This window comes from Cryptomeria japonica, chromosome 5, assembly GCF_030272615.1.
Source record: "Cryptomeria japonica chromosome 5, Sugi_1.0, whole genome shotgun sequence".
Classification (NCBI taxonomy): domain Eukaryota; kingdom Viridiplantae; phylum Streptophyta; class Pinopsida; order Cupressales; family Cupressaceae; genus Cryptomeria; species Cryptomeria japonica.
This window is the reverse complement of record NC_081409.1, coordinates 422,941,081-422,958,007: the sequence shown is the minus strand read 5'-3', so window position 1 is coordinate 422,958,007 and position 16,927 is coordinate 422,941,081. Positions and strand designations below refer to the sequence as shown.

The window sequence follows — 16,927 nt, the reverse complement described above, 5'->3', positions numbered from 1 at the left end:
AATGCAAATCGTACTTCTTTCCTAGTAGTACTATGTTGGGCTGCCTGGGAATGCGTGCATAAATTCATTTGGGGGTTTTGGGTGCAGTTTGTTGGTTATAATCTCATCGCCTGTTTTGTATCTCTCATTTGCATCTATTTGGGGGTAATTTTGTTGAGTGTGAATAGAGTTACGAGCATTTTTATGAGTTTCTAAGCTGCTTTCCAGCGCATGTTGCATATCAAAATCTGAAAAATTGTTAGTTTGGTGTTTCCTTGCGTGGCGTTGGTTTTAGAGTGTGTAGGTTCTATGGAGTGTGTTTAGAGATAATTTGATTGTGTGGGGAGTGATTTAGAAGTGTTTGTGAAGATTTTAATGTTGTTGCTCTGTATTTCCAACTTGTTGTTCATTCATATCAGATTTAGTTTTTTGGGGTTGAAGTTGGTTTTCAGGTGTGTGAGTCTATGGGTGTGGTGTGAAGAATCTTGGTAATAAGTTTCAGCTGTTAGTTTGGGTTTTGACATTTGAATATCCATGATGAATCATATTGTAATGCTTGTTAGTAGTACTAACATCAATTTATTTTAACTCTCTTAGTCCCACTGCATAAGTGGAAGAGGAAGAGGCTGGCCTTGCCACCTAGTTTGGACAATGATTTTAGTAATTTTGTAATCCATATTTGCATTGTAAAGCTGATTAGTAGTATTAACGACTATATACTTGGATTGTTGTTCTTTGGCCCATTGCATAAGTGGAAGAGGCTGGCTTGCTGCCTTCTTATCTATTGTAATTATGTCCTGATGAATAAGCGGTCGAGTTGATTGTAATCTCATTTTCAGTCCTCCCACTGAATAAGCGATGGAGTTGATTGCTATTTCATTTCTAGTCCTTTTGCTGCATAAGCGATAGAGTGATTGTTCTTTAGTTCTTGCATCATCCTTGACTGGTTTACAGCCAAGTGATTTTTAATATTCTCCATATCCTGCTGAAAAGTGGAAGGGGCTGACTTGTCGCCCAAACATTGTATTATTTTCAGTTATTTGAAGCTAATGATCCCCTCAACACCGTATGCTCTCACCTTCCCATATTGGACACTTGGTGATTAGAAAGTGGAAGGGTTATAGTTTCAACATTATTGTATCTTCATTTACTAACTTTAACAGGTTCTTGTTGTGATTGTAACTGGAAAAAAAAAATGAAAAAAATTGTGGGGATATTACATGTTAATGTGCTACTATTGGCTTTTGGTTGTATTTGAGATAGCACCACCACCCTATTTTGTTGCTTTTAATATAAAAACAACTTAATACCTTTAGACTTAATATATATAAAGTTGAAATAGTACCATTAATTCTCAAAATATATAGGGACATGGATATGAATATATATATGAGACAATTTTTTTAAGTTATTAGAGAAGATTTTTATTACTTCAAAAGTAATATAGACACATAATTGCTACATAAATAATTATATGCTAATTTAACAATTTCTTTTTTCAAATACAAATAGGATCTATAATTAAAGTAACAATATTGTCATTTAAATCTAAATTCGATAAAACAAAGTAAAATTTTAATATAAATTAATGTTTGTTTTTTCCTCGCATGGGTACAATATCGTACACATCCATATCGGGTAAGAAGGGGGCATAGACGTACCAGACTAGTCTGATAAAGAAATAATGGAGGCAATAACATTTCTCTTCCGAAATTGAATGTTTTGTGCAACTTGAGATGACTCAACTCATGGCACTCGACACTGCTGAGGTTTTAAAATCTTAACCTTCCTCTGAATGTTTGTATTGTGGATTGTTGACGAGAGACATTAAAAGAGGTGACAATGGAGAGTATATATGTGGGGAAGCTTTTTAAAACAACATTCAAAAATTTGCTCACCTTAAGTAAAGTTCATAAAAATTCGTTCAGGTTTGTGTTTGATTAATGATGTGTCAAAGATTTACATATTACATAGTATTCAAGTGTTTTCAAGTATAAAAAAATAAAATAATAATTTAATAATTTTTTCAAGTTCTTGATGTCAATTCCCTTATCTACACAAATACACAGCTATAAACATGAATTGTTACCAAGGCCATTCCATCTCCATAATGGCGAACCATCCTATACAGGAATAATCCAGCCAAAGTAGCATGCCTAGCAACAAATAGTATTTTAACATCCATCCCGTTTGGCTCCACAACCATACTGTTTAATAATCAAGATTGAAGTTTAGTTCACAAGATCTTTACAAATCCCACATATGAATATGAAATGCAGTTGAATGAAAGCGAATGTATGTAATCTGTCATGAAATGCACTTAATGAAAGCGAATGTATGTAGTTCCTTTAAAGGCAACCCCCCTTATCGTTCAATCAAAAAGGTGGTGGACGTAGAAGCTGTAGTGTCGATAGGGGTATTTGTCCGCTTTGTCAACACTTTATAATCATTTTCCCTCCATGACAACAATTCTTTTTCACACTCGTCAAGCTCATCATCGTCTTTAAACATGGGATGTACATAAGCATTAGCAAGGTACTGTTTAAGGTCCAGTCCTGGTTCTGTTGCTCGCTCCAAAGTGTCCTTTGCCATAGCTTCCTGAAACATTTTGAAGATAAACTACGTAAGAAAATAGAATGTGCTGCAAGAGAAAAATCAATAATGCAAAGAATATTCAATTAGTTGTGCAGATGTCGGTATGTTAAACTTTTGCTTATAAACATAAGCAAGCGAACAAAGTTAATTCGAGTAATGGTTGCAATAATACAGATTTTTAAACCAAATTGGGACTGTCCTCCATGGAAATATCTTTTAGCTAAATTTCCTTAGAAAAAATCTTATTTTACTTGCTACAGGTTGTTGTCAATACTCAAGTATCACAGGAAAAGAACAGGAGGCACCAATGGAACAGACCTGTACTTAAATTTCCCTTCGCATTACAGCAAATTTTGTCAATGATTTGGAGCTTGGTTGTCCTTAATTGGAAAGTAGAAGCGTCTAAGCTTTCAGTTTTACTTATTTTTTAAATCAAGAGCGCTATTAGTGTATGGAATCCTTCATTTGTAGTTCTTACCAAGTGTCATCTCTTGTTATGATTAATACTCTTCACATTCTTCAGGAATCTAATTTCTATGCCAACTTTTGACAAGAGTTTGTATGCGAAAACCTTCTTGATGGTAGTAGTGGTAGTTGAATTTTCACTCTAATGATTGAAATTATAGATATTTATGGTCCAACTCCTACAGAGGTTTCTGTCCATGTACATCTTGAAATTTTGGAAACAAAGGTGTCTTTTGTTGTCTTCATTTTTGTTTTCAAAAATGAAGGACCACTACATGAAATTTTTGTGAAAAAATGAAAAATTTTACTCTATGACACGCTTCCCAAGACAAAATTTTGACTAATCCTTGGATTGGCTTAATCCTCAATCCATCCTTGAACTGCGTTTTGAATTTCGTCAAATTCTGGGTTTGTTTGCTATGTCTTTCCTTCAATTTCGGGTTTTAAAATCCCGACTGTAAGTGGAGAATTTTCTTCAAACTGCAAGTTTTAATAATATTCATTGTTTTGGTTGTTGTAGGGGAATTTTTAGCTTATTACATGTGCATTTTTATTAAAAGATGTTACTTGCAATTTGTTTTAAATTTCCCTCCCTTATTTTGTTTTTTTTTTAATTGTTTTTTGGTCTTGTTTAGTTAAAATAGGGATTTTTTTGTCCAATTACAAGTAAACTTGCAGTTTGGTCTAAAAACTCCTACTTTAATGGTTTTTACATGTAATAGGGATTTTAAATCCCCATTACATATGTGCAAGTATTTCTAACTTGTTGTAGAGATTTTATTTCCCTTTTACAAGTAATTTAAAACTTGTATTCCTCTCTAAAAAAACCGATTTTGCCTTGCAAATGCATTTTTGACAGTTTTAAACTTGTCATTTGTTTAAAAAATCCTGATTTTGGCTTGGTAAGTGAAAAAGTGAATTTTAAACTTGCTATTTGTCTTAAAAATTCCGATTTTGCCTTGTAAGTGGAAAAAGTGAAATTGAAACTTGTTTTTCTCTCCCAAAAACCCGATTTTCATTCCCTTATCCAAAATCGAACTTGTCTTTCATTCCAAAAAACCCGAAATGCAAGGAAAAACGGTTTTTGACCATTTCAAGGCAATTTTTGTGGAGAAATTGTTGGAGGAGGAAGGTGTTTTGGCTTGCATCCTATTCTCATACATTCTTGGACACCTTTCATGCCATATGGAGTTTGTATTAACTGGTTTTTCGCCTTAGATCAACAATCACGTTTTTCTTTAATGCCACATTTTGGGGGATTAGAACTTAATGAAGTTGCATTCTTCTAAATCGTTTTGAACTATCCTACCTAGGCCTGAAGTTTGGGATAAGATTTAAGTTATTTAATGATCCATCAAAGATACATTGAATACCACATTTTTTTCCTCCACGTGATTCCTTTGGCTGCATATTGGAAGTGTTTAACACCATGAATCTTCAACAATATGAATCGTTTTTGCATCTTATGCTAAGGCGTTGAGAATAGAAGAAGATTCATTAACTTTTCATGCCACTCCTTTGGGGTTTGCTACCGCAATTTTATGTAAAAGGCGTTTTTCCCAAAAACGTGGCAAGGGTTTTTGCATTGCGGATTGCTTTTATTAATCGGTTTTCCTTCTTTCCAAAAATTGGTTGCATTTTTGGAGAAACTTTTGCATTTTCAAGAGAGGTATGGTTTCTTTCCTTTCTTTCCTTCATTTTATTATTTTCTTGCTTTCTTAGTTTTCTTTCTTAGTTGCATTTTTGGCATGTGTTGTTCTTCCCCCAATTAATCGGTTTTTGTGAGAGAAATCTTCCCCTTAGTATGCAATTTTCGAATTGCATTGTTCTTCCCAATATTCCCTCTTTACTTGTATTCGGTATTTTTAATCTCGATTACAACTTCGTTAGAAATTCTTGTTCTTCCCCTACGGTTAAGGAATTTAACCATTTTTTGTTGAAATTCCAAGTTGAAAAGTGTGAAATACCTCTCCCTTGCAAATTCGGGTTTTGAAAACCGGATTACATGTTGAAGAGTCCTTCCCATTTTCATGAAAATGACTTTCCTAGATTTTCCCATTTCTATCCATCCATGTTCCCCATATCCGTACTTTCCATTTCCGTCATTTTCCGCAAGTCAAAATCTCATTTTTCGTCAATTTCTCCATTTGCGAATTTACAAGTGTACTTGTATTCGGGTTTTAAAACCCCGATTGCATGTATGTCCTTTCCAACTTGTATACTTGCGAAAATTCTCCCAAGATCCGAAATTGGTCAGAGTCAAGATTTTCCCATTTCTACATATTTCCCCTCTTCCTCTCACAAAATCGTAAAGTTCAAGAATCAAAGTTTTACCCGTTTGGAGAAGGAAGAATGATATTTGCAACTGACTATGATGTTGCCTTAACTCTTTTAAGTCTTCATCACAGTATCCCAGGTTCACAATCAATGTCAGATTTGCCGGCATCTCCAACTCCAAAGAAAATGAAATACAAATATGACAAATACCAGAACGAGGTTGCACCTTCTCAGGTTTCTTCTCCTTTGGATCACATCAGAGACACATAAATAGGGCATGTTGATATGTTAGAATTCGTCAAAAAAGTAGAAGATCCACAGGATAATAACTTGCAGCGGCTGTTGGACAACCATATTCACCATGCATCATCTTTCCCGGTGGCGGCCCTAGAACTTGAGTTCGTTCTTGCCTGTGCCGATCATTTTGACAAAGAGTCGAGAGTCATAAAAAATGATGATGGCGAAGCTATAATTTGTCTTGATGCAGATATGATCGAGAAAGTCTTCAGAATACTTCCTGCACCTGTTTATATGGAAATCTCCAAAGAAAGTGCAACGGAGTATTATGTGAAGAGGGAAAAAGATTGCAAGCGCCATATCAATAGGTGGATCCAAGAAAAACGAGCCTCCTTCTCAAGGTGGGCGAAGTTGTACCGCTGCGATTTCAAATGGGAGATAGGAGACACCATCACTCTTCTCAGCAGGATGTTGGGCCTTGAGCATTCTAACGTCTTTGAACCATGGATGTACCAGTTCATCATGTTCATACGACAGTCTCATCACATTTCATGGAGAGAAGTCATTAGCGATGCCTTGTGCGAACAACTTGCAGCAGTTCCCACCACCATGACCTTCTTCATGAATTCATATTTGGTATATTTGGCAACATCACTTAGACACTTTCCAAGTCTTTCTACCAAGGGTGATCGCTCACTTATATCAGTTTGGAAATATTATGACTAGTTGCCATTGAGACCTAGCAGACTGCATTTCAGAAGAGTCCAAGATGCATTCTTTGGATATTTCATGTGTCAGTTTGATAGAAATCTCAGGAACAAGAGAGTATCAGATGAGGCATGGGATAAGGTGTGCGAGTATGGATGTTTGTTTCTGCAGTTTCCCACCTTCACCTATATGAGGATCGGATGCTATGATGGTCAGCCATACATGCTTCCCAGATACCCAACCGATAAGATAATTCTTATGAAGTTGGGAAGACAGATCATGACTGTACACACTTTTCAGTTTGCTAAGCACAAGGTTGGAATGGGTATCTCTACCACAAACCCATTGAAAATTGGCCGGTACTCCCTTGTCACATCTGTGAAGGCTAAGGCCATGGAGACTGAATTGCAGGAAATCAAGTTTAATAGGTTTAAACCTAGAGCTGATTTTGATTATAGGGGTATGAAGGAGAAGATCAAGAAATCTTTTGTGCATGTTCATCGTATTGAAGACATTTGGGTAAATCTCCGCACAGAAGCCGAAGTTCTGAAGATGGATTACTATAGGCTCACTGTTGAACAAATTGTTGATTTGAACTTGGTGGATATCCCACAAGGGACGATTGATGACAAGCATATACTTGATCCTGAATACACTTCACGGAGGGTTGAGGAAGCTCCACTTCCTTTGATCCAATGGTCGCATAAAGAGTGCATATCCATCCTTGACAGATTCTAGCCTATCTTGGCCAACACCAACTCATGGCTGAAAAGTAATGCTGTTAGACTTATAAAAATCAAGGTTGGTAAAGAAGATGATTCTACGGGGCCTCTTGGACGGAAATCTGAGATTCAGATTGACAACAAGGAGGGTGCTTCATCTTCAGGCACAAGGATCAAGTTGTGTGTCAGTCGTGCAGTAGTGCTTCTTCCCGAGGAGACAACTGTTCGTGGGAAGGAAAAATCACGATTCCATGTACTGGTAATTGATCTGGATAATCCAGAAGATGGGCAGCAATCTGATGATGCTCCCAAATCTCCAGTTTCAGACTCACCTCATGAGATCATTCCACCAGTTTTTATTGATATGCCTCTTTCTCCTCTTGATTTGCTTGTGGAAGAGTCTCCTCAGAATGCAATTCCCATTTCAGCATACGAGCCATATCCCGATCATCAACAAGAGGGTGTGTTGAAGAATATTCCTACTTGCATTCAGTTATCAGAAATTGATACTTCTACTTTTGGTTTTCAAGAATTCATGAGGCAATCTTCACGCACGTTAGTAACTGAGCAAACCATGGTCGTTGTCCAAACAGATATTCCTCCTAGGATGACCACGGTGATTCAAACAAAAACTGCTTCTCCTTTGCCTACGGCTGGGACTGGAGGGAAGTTGATGACTTTGCCTCCATGGCTTAGTTCTTTTACCCCAAAAAGGAAGAAGCAAGAAATCTCACCTGATGCCTTTGATTACCAGCAACTCAAACAGTCTAGATCCAAAGTTGCTAAGAAGGCCAAGACTATCTCCAGAGTAATTGTTGACAGTAACAAGATGGAGGTAGCTGAAATTGTGGAACCTATTGCAGATAAGCCACTTGATGAAATATCAGCTGCTGATTATAAGGTTACAAGGATAGAGTTGTGCAAGCAAATGCATGAGGTCATTAAACATAATGCTTAGTTTTTTGTTGCTTCGCTGGTGCAAAGGTGTGATGATCTTCTAAAAAAGAAAGACAAGCTAGAAGAGGAAAACTGACAATTTATGGCAACCATTCATAAAATTACAAAACTTGCTGCTGATAGGAGTAACTCCATAGGCTCTTCTGGTTCCCAAGAATCAATTCGTGGAGTGGAAAGGGCTGCTCAAAAGGTACAAGCACTAGATTCTTGGGTTGATCAACTTCATGATCTATGTGTACAGGTAATGAAATACATTTTTCAGATAATGTCTAAGTTGGAGACTATTGAGGGGAAACTGGATCAGACTTCTAACACTTTCAAAAAGAATCTGAAAAGTGTTGAAAAAAGTTTGACAATCTGGTGTACCATACCCCAACAACAGCTGAGTGTTCTACAGGAGCACGCCATCATCTCTTCTAGGGTCATGTACTTGGAATTTGAAGAACTCCTGAAAAACAAGACCCTTGTTCTTAAATCCCTCATTGAGGAGATCGGTGATGCAAAGAGATTCCGAGGTGAAGTTTTCCGAGATATTGTCTCGCATTGTGAAAGAGCCTCTTGCAACATAGTAAATCAGGATGGAGAGCTGATTCTAGAAGAAGAAGTTCTTGCTGATTTACAGATGAGGATTCATAATAAATAGAGGAGCGAACAATTCTCGACAGCTTCAATTCAAGCATTGATGAAACACCAAGCCTTTCTGCATGAAATCCAGTCTATCCTGGATAAAAACAATTATGTGCTCCTCCGCTATCATGACACTATTGTGAAGACTATGATTGTTGCCAAAAACACCCATGAATCGAATCCCAATGAACTACAAGCGAGCATCCAAAAATTTCAAGAATTTGTGTCTTCACAAAATGCAACTTAAGTGTTTTTCAACACTTAGTTGAATTTTCCCTCTTTTGTAATCTTTAGTTGTATTTTAGTTTTGACAAGTTACATGTAAAAGTATTTCTTGTAAAAAGCAAGTTACACATTACTTGCACTTTTGTAATCACATGTAAGACAACTACAAGTTGTGTCCGATTAGGACTGTAGTTGGAATAAGTCTTAGTTAGTTGGAATAACTCTTAGTTAGTTAAATGAAGTCTCAGTTAGTTATTGAATGAGTCTTGGTGGTTGAAAGAATCTCTCAAGTTAGTTAGGATCTTCCCACTTTTTTCTCAAGGCTCCTCTTCTATAAATACTTGAGGGGTCTATTGTAATTTTTATCTTTTGGGAAAGCAAGCAAAAACTCTGCCAAATTTACAGCAAGAAGTCTTTGAGCTTATGTATGTGAATTGAAGGTTTTGAAGAATAATAAAGAAGGATTACTCAAGTTTTGAGTCTTTGAGCTACATGTTTGAGTTTGAATCTTTTTATTTCTTCTATGCAAAGTGTTTCTAAAGGAGCTTAGTCCAATTTGATTTGAAGTCTTTGAGCTACAAGTAGAGAAGATTAATTAAAATAGGAAAATCTCTAGAAGGAGCAGCAAGTATTTGAGCTTGCGTCTATTCCTAAGGAAAAATTATTGTTTGATAAGAAATAGCAGCAAGTCTTTAAGTTTGCATTAGTTCTTGTCTTTGTGTCGAACGAATAGATTATTTAAGTCTTTGAATTGTTGTCTTTTATTCATTGTAAAATTTAGTATAGCAAAGGGTAGATATGACTTCCAATAGTCAAGTCTTTGAGCTTGATATTGTTGTCTCGTCTCGAAGGAAGTGACGGGAGTCTTTGAGCTTTCAGGAAACTTCATTTCCTTTCTCTCGTTTCATTTAAAAGTGGTTACTGCTGTTCATATTCAATCACTATCCTTTTATGTGAAGAGAAAAAGCTATTGTCTCTCTTGAAAGAAGAAGAAAGACTGTTGTCCCATCCTATTTTATTTTCAATGTTGTAGTTAGATAGGGGGAGCCTTCCCTTAATTAGGAGAGTTTTTACTCGTGTGCTGTGGTTGAAATCACAATTTTGTATATTTCCCTAAGTGTACAAAATTTTCAGCCAACATCTTTCAAATATTGTTTTGAATGCTTGGGTGAAATTTGATTTCGGTTTTAGATAGATCCCATTTGGGCAAGTAGAATATTGGATCACTTCATCGCTTGCATTTGATGATGTTTTTCATTCAAGGAGTTTCAAATGGATGGCTCTCATCTTTTCACTTGGACATATAAAAGGTCAGTCAGTCAACATCGATCGGCAAGAGGACTATATATTGGTTTACTTGTTATGCATATTTTTATGATTTGCATTTCCAAGGGTTTGTGGCGTAATCATGCTTGAGAATGTTTGCGAAGAAAGTGATTCAAGTTCAATTCCCCTTGGGTAGCCTGTTCAAGTGAAGTTTTCTCTTCACCATCTGTTCTTTAGTGGCAGATTAAGAGTCTCTGCAAACAGTGGGTCACAACGCTTGAAATAACAATAATGGTCTACTTCTGCTTCCATTGCAATGAGGAGTTAACACTGGTCATTTGGTATTCAGAGTACAATGACTTCCCACGTGGCTCAAGGAAATTTATTCCAAAGTTTCATGGCGAGAACACTTGGCATTGCAATGACTTTGCACATGGCATGGGGAATTTTTTTCCAGAGTCTTGTGGTGATGAGCACATTGCCACATTCAACACAACATACAGTTTTTTGGGAGTGGCTCATGAAGATGTTGGAGTAAAAGTTTTTGTTGAAACCTTAGTTGGAGTAGTTGGATGGTTCCACCATCTTGCTCTAGTATTAATCATAAGTTGAGAAAGCACATGCAAAATTTCTTGGGATGATTCAAACCAATTGAGGATAGTCATATCCTATTTGGAAGATTATGGGCCAATGAAAAACTTTTTCATACAATTGAACTACATTGTTGAAAGAATGATTTAACTCTGAAGACATCTCAAGAAATCCTCTTCATTTGTTTTCTTAATGCATTTCCATTAGAGGTCATATTCACGATTAAATCCAATCATATTGATGAATTGGATGAAGCACAATAGTAAGCAGTTGTGATATAATACAATATGATTGCCACTAGCAAAATCAGAAAATACTTATAGCCAATGATTGCAAATTTTGTCAATCCTCTATTGCAAAGAGTGATGATTGATGTCACAAGCCTAAAGACATTTTTTCAATAGAAAGCTTCTATTCAAAATTATGAAGGTCATCTTTAAAGAAGCAATAATTACCTCCTCCACTTAAAAGGCTTGCCATAGAGGAACGTCTTAAAGATGACTTGGATAATTTTTGTTCCTTTCATGTGATAGGAGATCACGATGCTAGGGATTGTCTTGAGATACTTTGCCTGATGAAAGTCATGGCTGCTTCCACATCAAATTGTCAAAGGTTTTTGGATAATTTTACCACATCAAATTGTCAAAGGTTTTGGATAATTTTAAACATATTTAAGATGAGATTGATGGAATATGCATGACAAAAATATTTTCAATAAGGACTGATCCATGCTGAAAAGGGAAACATATTCAATGACTAGATTTGTTTATGGAGTCAAAAATTGAGCAAGAACATATAGTTGAGAAGAGGATAGTATGTGAAGAGAGTCCATGGAGAGAGGCACCAACGGTGTCACATTTCCAAGGGCCTCTCTTTTCCCTTACATTTACAGATCATGGTGAAGAGTTGGATTTTCCACCCACCTTCATAGGTGTTGCTCTATTTCCATGAGGAGGAAGAACAACTTATATTGGATGTTGAAGGAACTGGAACCTTTCTTGATTCACATGAAGCTTCAAATGAAGACTAGAGAACAAATCTTGATGTTGTGCAAAATCATGTGATCGAATCCTCTAAATCTCATCTTCTCCAGTCTTCTCCAAGTGGTGCTTGATTTCTTTGACCTGACAAAGCTGCACCATGATTTCTCTATCACCTGACACCAAAGAATTTGAAGATGCAAAAAGCATTTCAAAAGTTCACCAGTGATAAGGGCCAATCTTGGCAAAGAGACAAGTTGTCAAGCGAGAGGATTGGTCGGGCCAAGGATTGTGGAGTCCAGCAATGAAATTGAGGCATGTGTGTAATGTCCCCACTCTAGCAGATTGACCAAGCATATGTGCGCTAGCCTAGCTCTACATGGTTCCGAGGGCTAACGAAGGGTTTAAAGGGATCCTGGAGTGTTTTGGCCTAGTCATTTCCAGTTTGGGCCAAAACGAAGTTGATTTACTTAGTTTCAGGCATACTTACTATTTTTAGTAAGTCAGCAGGACACAACGGAGGCTAGTTTTGGTGATTGGATTTGATACTCCTTGGCGAGAGCTTTCCGACGAGCTATCACTCACGCTATTCGGAGTCCGATTGCTAATATATTTTAATGCCTGAAGTTTTATTAAAGTAACATTTAATTTAATTGTAAAATATTAAAGTGTTACTTTAATATTTATTTTATGGAGATATGTGTAAATCAAAGGGGCAACCAAGGGAGACATAAGTGAATATTTTAATATGTTTTATATTGAACATGTTTTATCCCACATTGTTTGAGTGAGTTGGGTCGCCCCTTGGAGAAAGAATAAAAGGGAGCTTTTGTGGTTTCATTGGGGAGGTGGAATATGAGAAGAATTTGGTGTGTGAGTTGCAGATCCGTTCTTGGCATTAGAGGGCGTCTATCCTCTCTTGTGACATTCTAGACGTCATTCCCTTGGGGTTTGGCCTTTGGAATCCTTTGCGATCAGCTTCATTTACAGGCAGATTGGGTGCATTTTTCAGCCACAGGTAGCAGCATTATTTGGTTGCATTTCCAGCTACAAGCAGCAGCATTATTTGGTTGCATTTCTAGCTACAAGCCGCGACACTATTCACGCGGGTACTATTCACCTGGCACTATTCACGCGGCACTATTCATCTGGCACTATTCATGTTACTGTAGCAGCAGAATTAGAAACTTTTGTTGGAACATTATGTCAAAATGCTGGAGTAATTAGTGAGTTGAAAATAACCTGCTTTGTATTTGAGTTTGTTAATTCTGGAAATAATATTATAACAGTAGTAGTTCAATTTCCAGCTTGCCTATTATTGTAAATTCTTTTTAGTTCATGTTATGTGGTTTCATACCTGTGCAAAGACTTAAAACAAAAAAAAACATTGAAACATTAAACGGAGGAATAAGGAATTGGCTGCAAATTGTTTGACTAAATTCCTATCAGTAGTGGGGTTAGTTTTTGGGCATTCTAGGGTGTCCATTACAGTGGTATTAGAGCAGAAGATTCTGCCATCTTGTGGGAAACTTTCACCAAAACATATTGCAGAAATAAAACAGGTCCAGAATGTATGATTGAGTATGCGACAGGGGCATTATAATTTTCGCAATACCAGGACCAGACAAAATAGAAATCCGGATAGTCAGAGTGAGACATCTAGTTCATCCGTGCAGGTGGACATAGAATCCAGTCATACAGACATAGAGGAAATATTCTTCGATCAGGACAGCAGTATGGGTGACCGAGATGAGAGGAATATCGTTCTAGATCAGGGGGAGGTAATGTTCAGACAGTTACTGGATACGTTAGAGCAAGGGCAGCGTATGCAGTAGGAGCAGAATAGGCGAATGGACATAATGTTGCAGCGTATGGCTAGACAGATGGGCGTTAATATTAATCCAGGTGATGCCAACAATGGAAACAATACCAATGGGGGAAACGATAACAATAGGGGCAATGATAATAATGGAGGCCGAGGCAACAACAATGGCCCTGAGAATAACATTAATGGTAATAATGGACATGGCAACAATGGGATTGAGGCGGATAACTTTAGACACATTGCACACCCAGCTCGAACAACGAGCTCGAGACCTCTTCTACCCACCTTTCCACCTAGGGATCCGGTTCAACCAGTGAACGAACCGCAGATTACTGAGTTACAGGGTCAGTTCAGGAGGGACTGGGAGGCCAGTGGACCCGAGTTTCAGGCGGATATTTCCCTCAGAGATTATATGGACTTGAGGATGAGACATGCCTAGAGCAGGAGGGAGGAATCAAAATTTTGAGCTAAGAAAGAAAGTTGGAAAACTTTCCTTGCCTTATTATGATGCTTCAGGGAAGATGACTGCACGAGCTTGGGTGCAGAAGGTAGATACATACTTACAGCTTAATCCTATGCCTGAGGAGGAGGCTATCAAGTATGCGGCTATGCATTTGGATGGCGTTGCGCATGAATGGTGGCATCATGGCATGGTGACTCTGGGGCATAATCAGATTACATCCTATGAGGAATTCACAGAAAGATTGATTGAGAGATTTGACACTAGGGATCCCGAGTTACATTTCAAGGAGCTAGCACAGTTAAAACAGACAGGTTCGGTGGATGCTTACATCGCCGAGTTTCAGCGGTTGTCTGTACTTGTTACTCATATCTCTCCTAGGAGATTGGTGGTGTTATTTTGTGATGGGCTTGCTGATCCATTACGTGGTTGGGTGAAGGGACATGATCCACTCACCTTAGCAGAAGCAACTAAAAAGGCACGAGATTTAGCCCCTTCAGTATACAAAGGAAAATACCATTCAACAGATTCTTCCTACCGCAAGGACAAAGACAAAAAACCATTTCAGAAAGAGTATAACAAACCCAAAGAAGGATCAAAAGGACTAGACAGTGAAACCTTGAATGAACTTCGAAAGAAGAAACTGTGCTTCCAGTGTAGAGAGCCTTGGGACTTATCTCATAAATGCCCTCTCAAGGCTAAGGCAAATCAAATGGAGTATTTTTCAGCAGAGGAGTCAGAGTCAGAGGGGGAGGATCAGCACTCCGATTCAGATGAGAGTAGTACTACAGAGAGGAGCAGAACTGCTGAGGATGACAGATCATTGGCACGGTTAACCGGGGCTCAGAAGGCAATCACCTTTAAGGTGAGAGGTACTATCCAGGGACAAAAGGTGATTTCCCTTATTGACACTGGGGCTACGCATAACTTTATTGATACACAGTTGGTAGCCAGGGGAGGCTTACAGACAGAGGAGCATGATGGTTTTAGAGTCATGGTGGCTAATGGCCAAAAGCTATTATGTACTCAGAAGGTTTCGAATCTTCACATTAGATTTGGAGATGGTTATGAGTTGGAGGATGATTTCTATGTTGTGGACATGGGAGATTACGACGTCATCCTCGGTATGACATGGATGGCATCGCTGGTTGAGTTCACTTTCAATCTAGCGAAGTTGGAGATGAGGTTTCAGCATGAGGGTAGGACTGTTGTGCTCAGGGGACTTTCAGATGGGAGTTGCAGGGTAGTGTCTTTGAGGAGAATGGAGAGACTTTTTCGACATAATGACATAGAGTGGGCAACAGAGTGATTAGTTATGCCAGCTTCACCGAAGCCTCGAGTGAAGAGTCATCCACCAGATATACAGGAGATACTTGACAGGCATGCCAAGGTATTTGGTAATATTCCTCATGGGGTTCCTCCCGATAGGGGTGCAGAGCATGTTATTGAGCTCGAGGAGGGAGCCAAACCAGTGATGATCACTCCCTATCGTCATCCTAAGAAACATAAGGATGTGATAGAGAAGGCAATTAAGGAGTTGTTGGAAATGGGGCACATCAGGCCAAGCAAAAGCCCATTTGCTTCAGCAGTTGTCTTGGTTAAGAAGAAGGATGGAACAATGCGCATGTGCATTGACTACAGGGCCTTGAACAAAAAAACCATTAAGAACAGGTACTCCATTCCGTGGATAGATGAGCTGATAGATGAGCTACATGGGGCATGTGTATTCACAAAGATAGATTTGAGATCAGGGTATCATTAGATCAGTATGAGAGCAGAGGACATTGAGAAAACAGCTTTTCGGTGTCACTATGGTCATTTTGAGTTTCTGGTTATGCCATTTGAGCTAACCAATGCTCCTGCTACTTTTCAGAGTTGCATGAACTAGGTGTTTAGGGGGCAATTGAGGAGATACGTTTTGATTTTCTTTGATGATATTTTGATCTTTAGCAAGACATGGGGGGAGCATTTACAACATCTTGAGGAGGTGCTATCTATTTTGGAGAGAGAGTCTCTGTATGCCAAGGAGTCTAAGTGTGAGTTCGGGATGACAGAGCTTTTGTACCTTGGTCATATTATCAGTGCAAAGGGAGTTCGGGTGGATCCTGAAAAGATTAGAGCTATTGTTGATTGGCCCACACCTACGAACCTTACTCAGCTTAAGGGGTTCTTTGGCTTATGTGGTTTTTATAGGAGATTTGTTAAGGGGTTTTCTCAGACAGCTGCTCCCTTGACAGATCTTACTAAGAAGGGGGCCTTCATGTGGACAGAGGCAGCACAGAGGTGTTTTGAGCATTTCAAGCAGGTGATGTCTTCGTGTCCAGTTCTAGCTCTACCAGACTTCACGAAGCCCTTTGAGCTTCATTGTGATGCATCGGGTGATGGGATTGGAGCAGTATTGATGCAGGAGAAGCACCCCATTGCTTTTGAGAGTAGGAAGCTCCGAGGTGTGGAGAGGAGCTATTCTATTTATGATCGTGAGATGTTGGCCATCATGCATGCCTTGGCCAAATTCCGATCCTACTTGGTTGGAGGGAAGTTTGTGATCAAGACGGATCACAATAGCATAAAGTATTTCATGAGCCAGCGAGACTTGAATGACAGGCAGCAGAAGTGGGTCACTAAATTGCAGGCTTATGACTTTGACATTGAGTTTGTCAAAGGGAAGAGGAATGTAGTAGCTGATGCCTTATCCAGAAGACCTCACATTTGTGCTCTTGCAGAGATTACAGGAGATTGGAGGGATAAGATTATAGCAGAGTATGTCGGGGATACTTGGGCGTCTGGTTTGATTTCAGGTACTACGCAGGATGATCGCTATGAGGTGATAGATGGATTGATCAGATTTCAGGACAGAGTTTACTTGATTCCGTCATCACAGTTGAGAGAAGCGATACTTAGGGCATTTCATGATGCACCTACAGCTGGGCATCCGGGGGTCTTCAAGACCTATAGGCAGATCCAAGAGCGATTCTCATGGAGAGGGCTCAAGGATGATGTTCAGAGGTATGTC

At 38.5% G+C, this 16,927-nt stretch overlaps 1 protein-coding gene across 10 annotated transcripts in view; it reads right to left on the bottom strand.

Annotated features, from left to right (window-relative positions):
• Positions 1–1,963: 1,963 nt before the first annotated feature.
• Positions 1,964–16,927, bottom strand: part of LOC131028162 (CSC1-like protein At3g21620) — a 280,393-nt gene continuing 265,429 nt past the window's right edge. For all 10 annotated transcript variants that reach the window (XM_057958389.2, XM_057958391.2, XM_057958385.2 and 7 more), the window contains one exon: positions 1,964–2,577. In XM_057958389.2, coding sequence (XP_057814372.2) covers positions 2,344–2,577 — 234 coding nt within the window. In that variant the 3' untranslated portion in view covers positions 1,964–2,343. The remainder of the gene's footprint in view (positions 2,578–16,927) is intronic.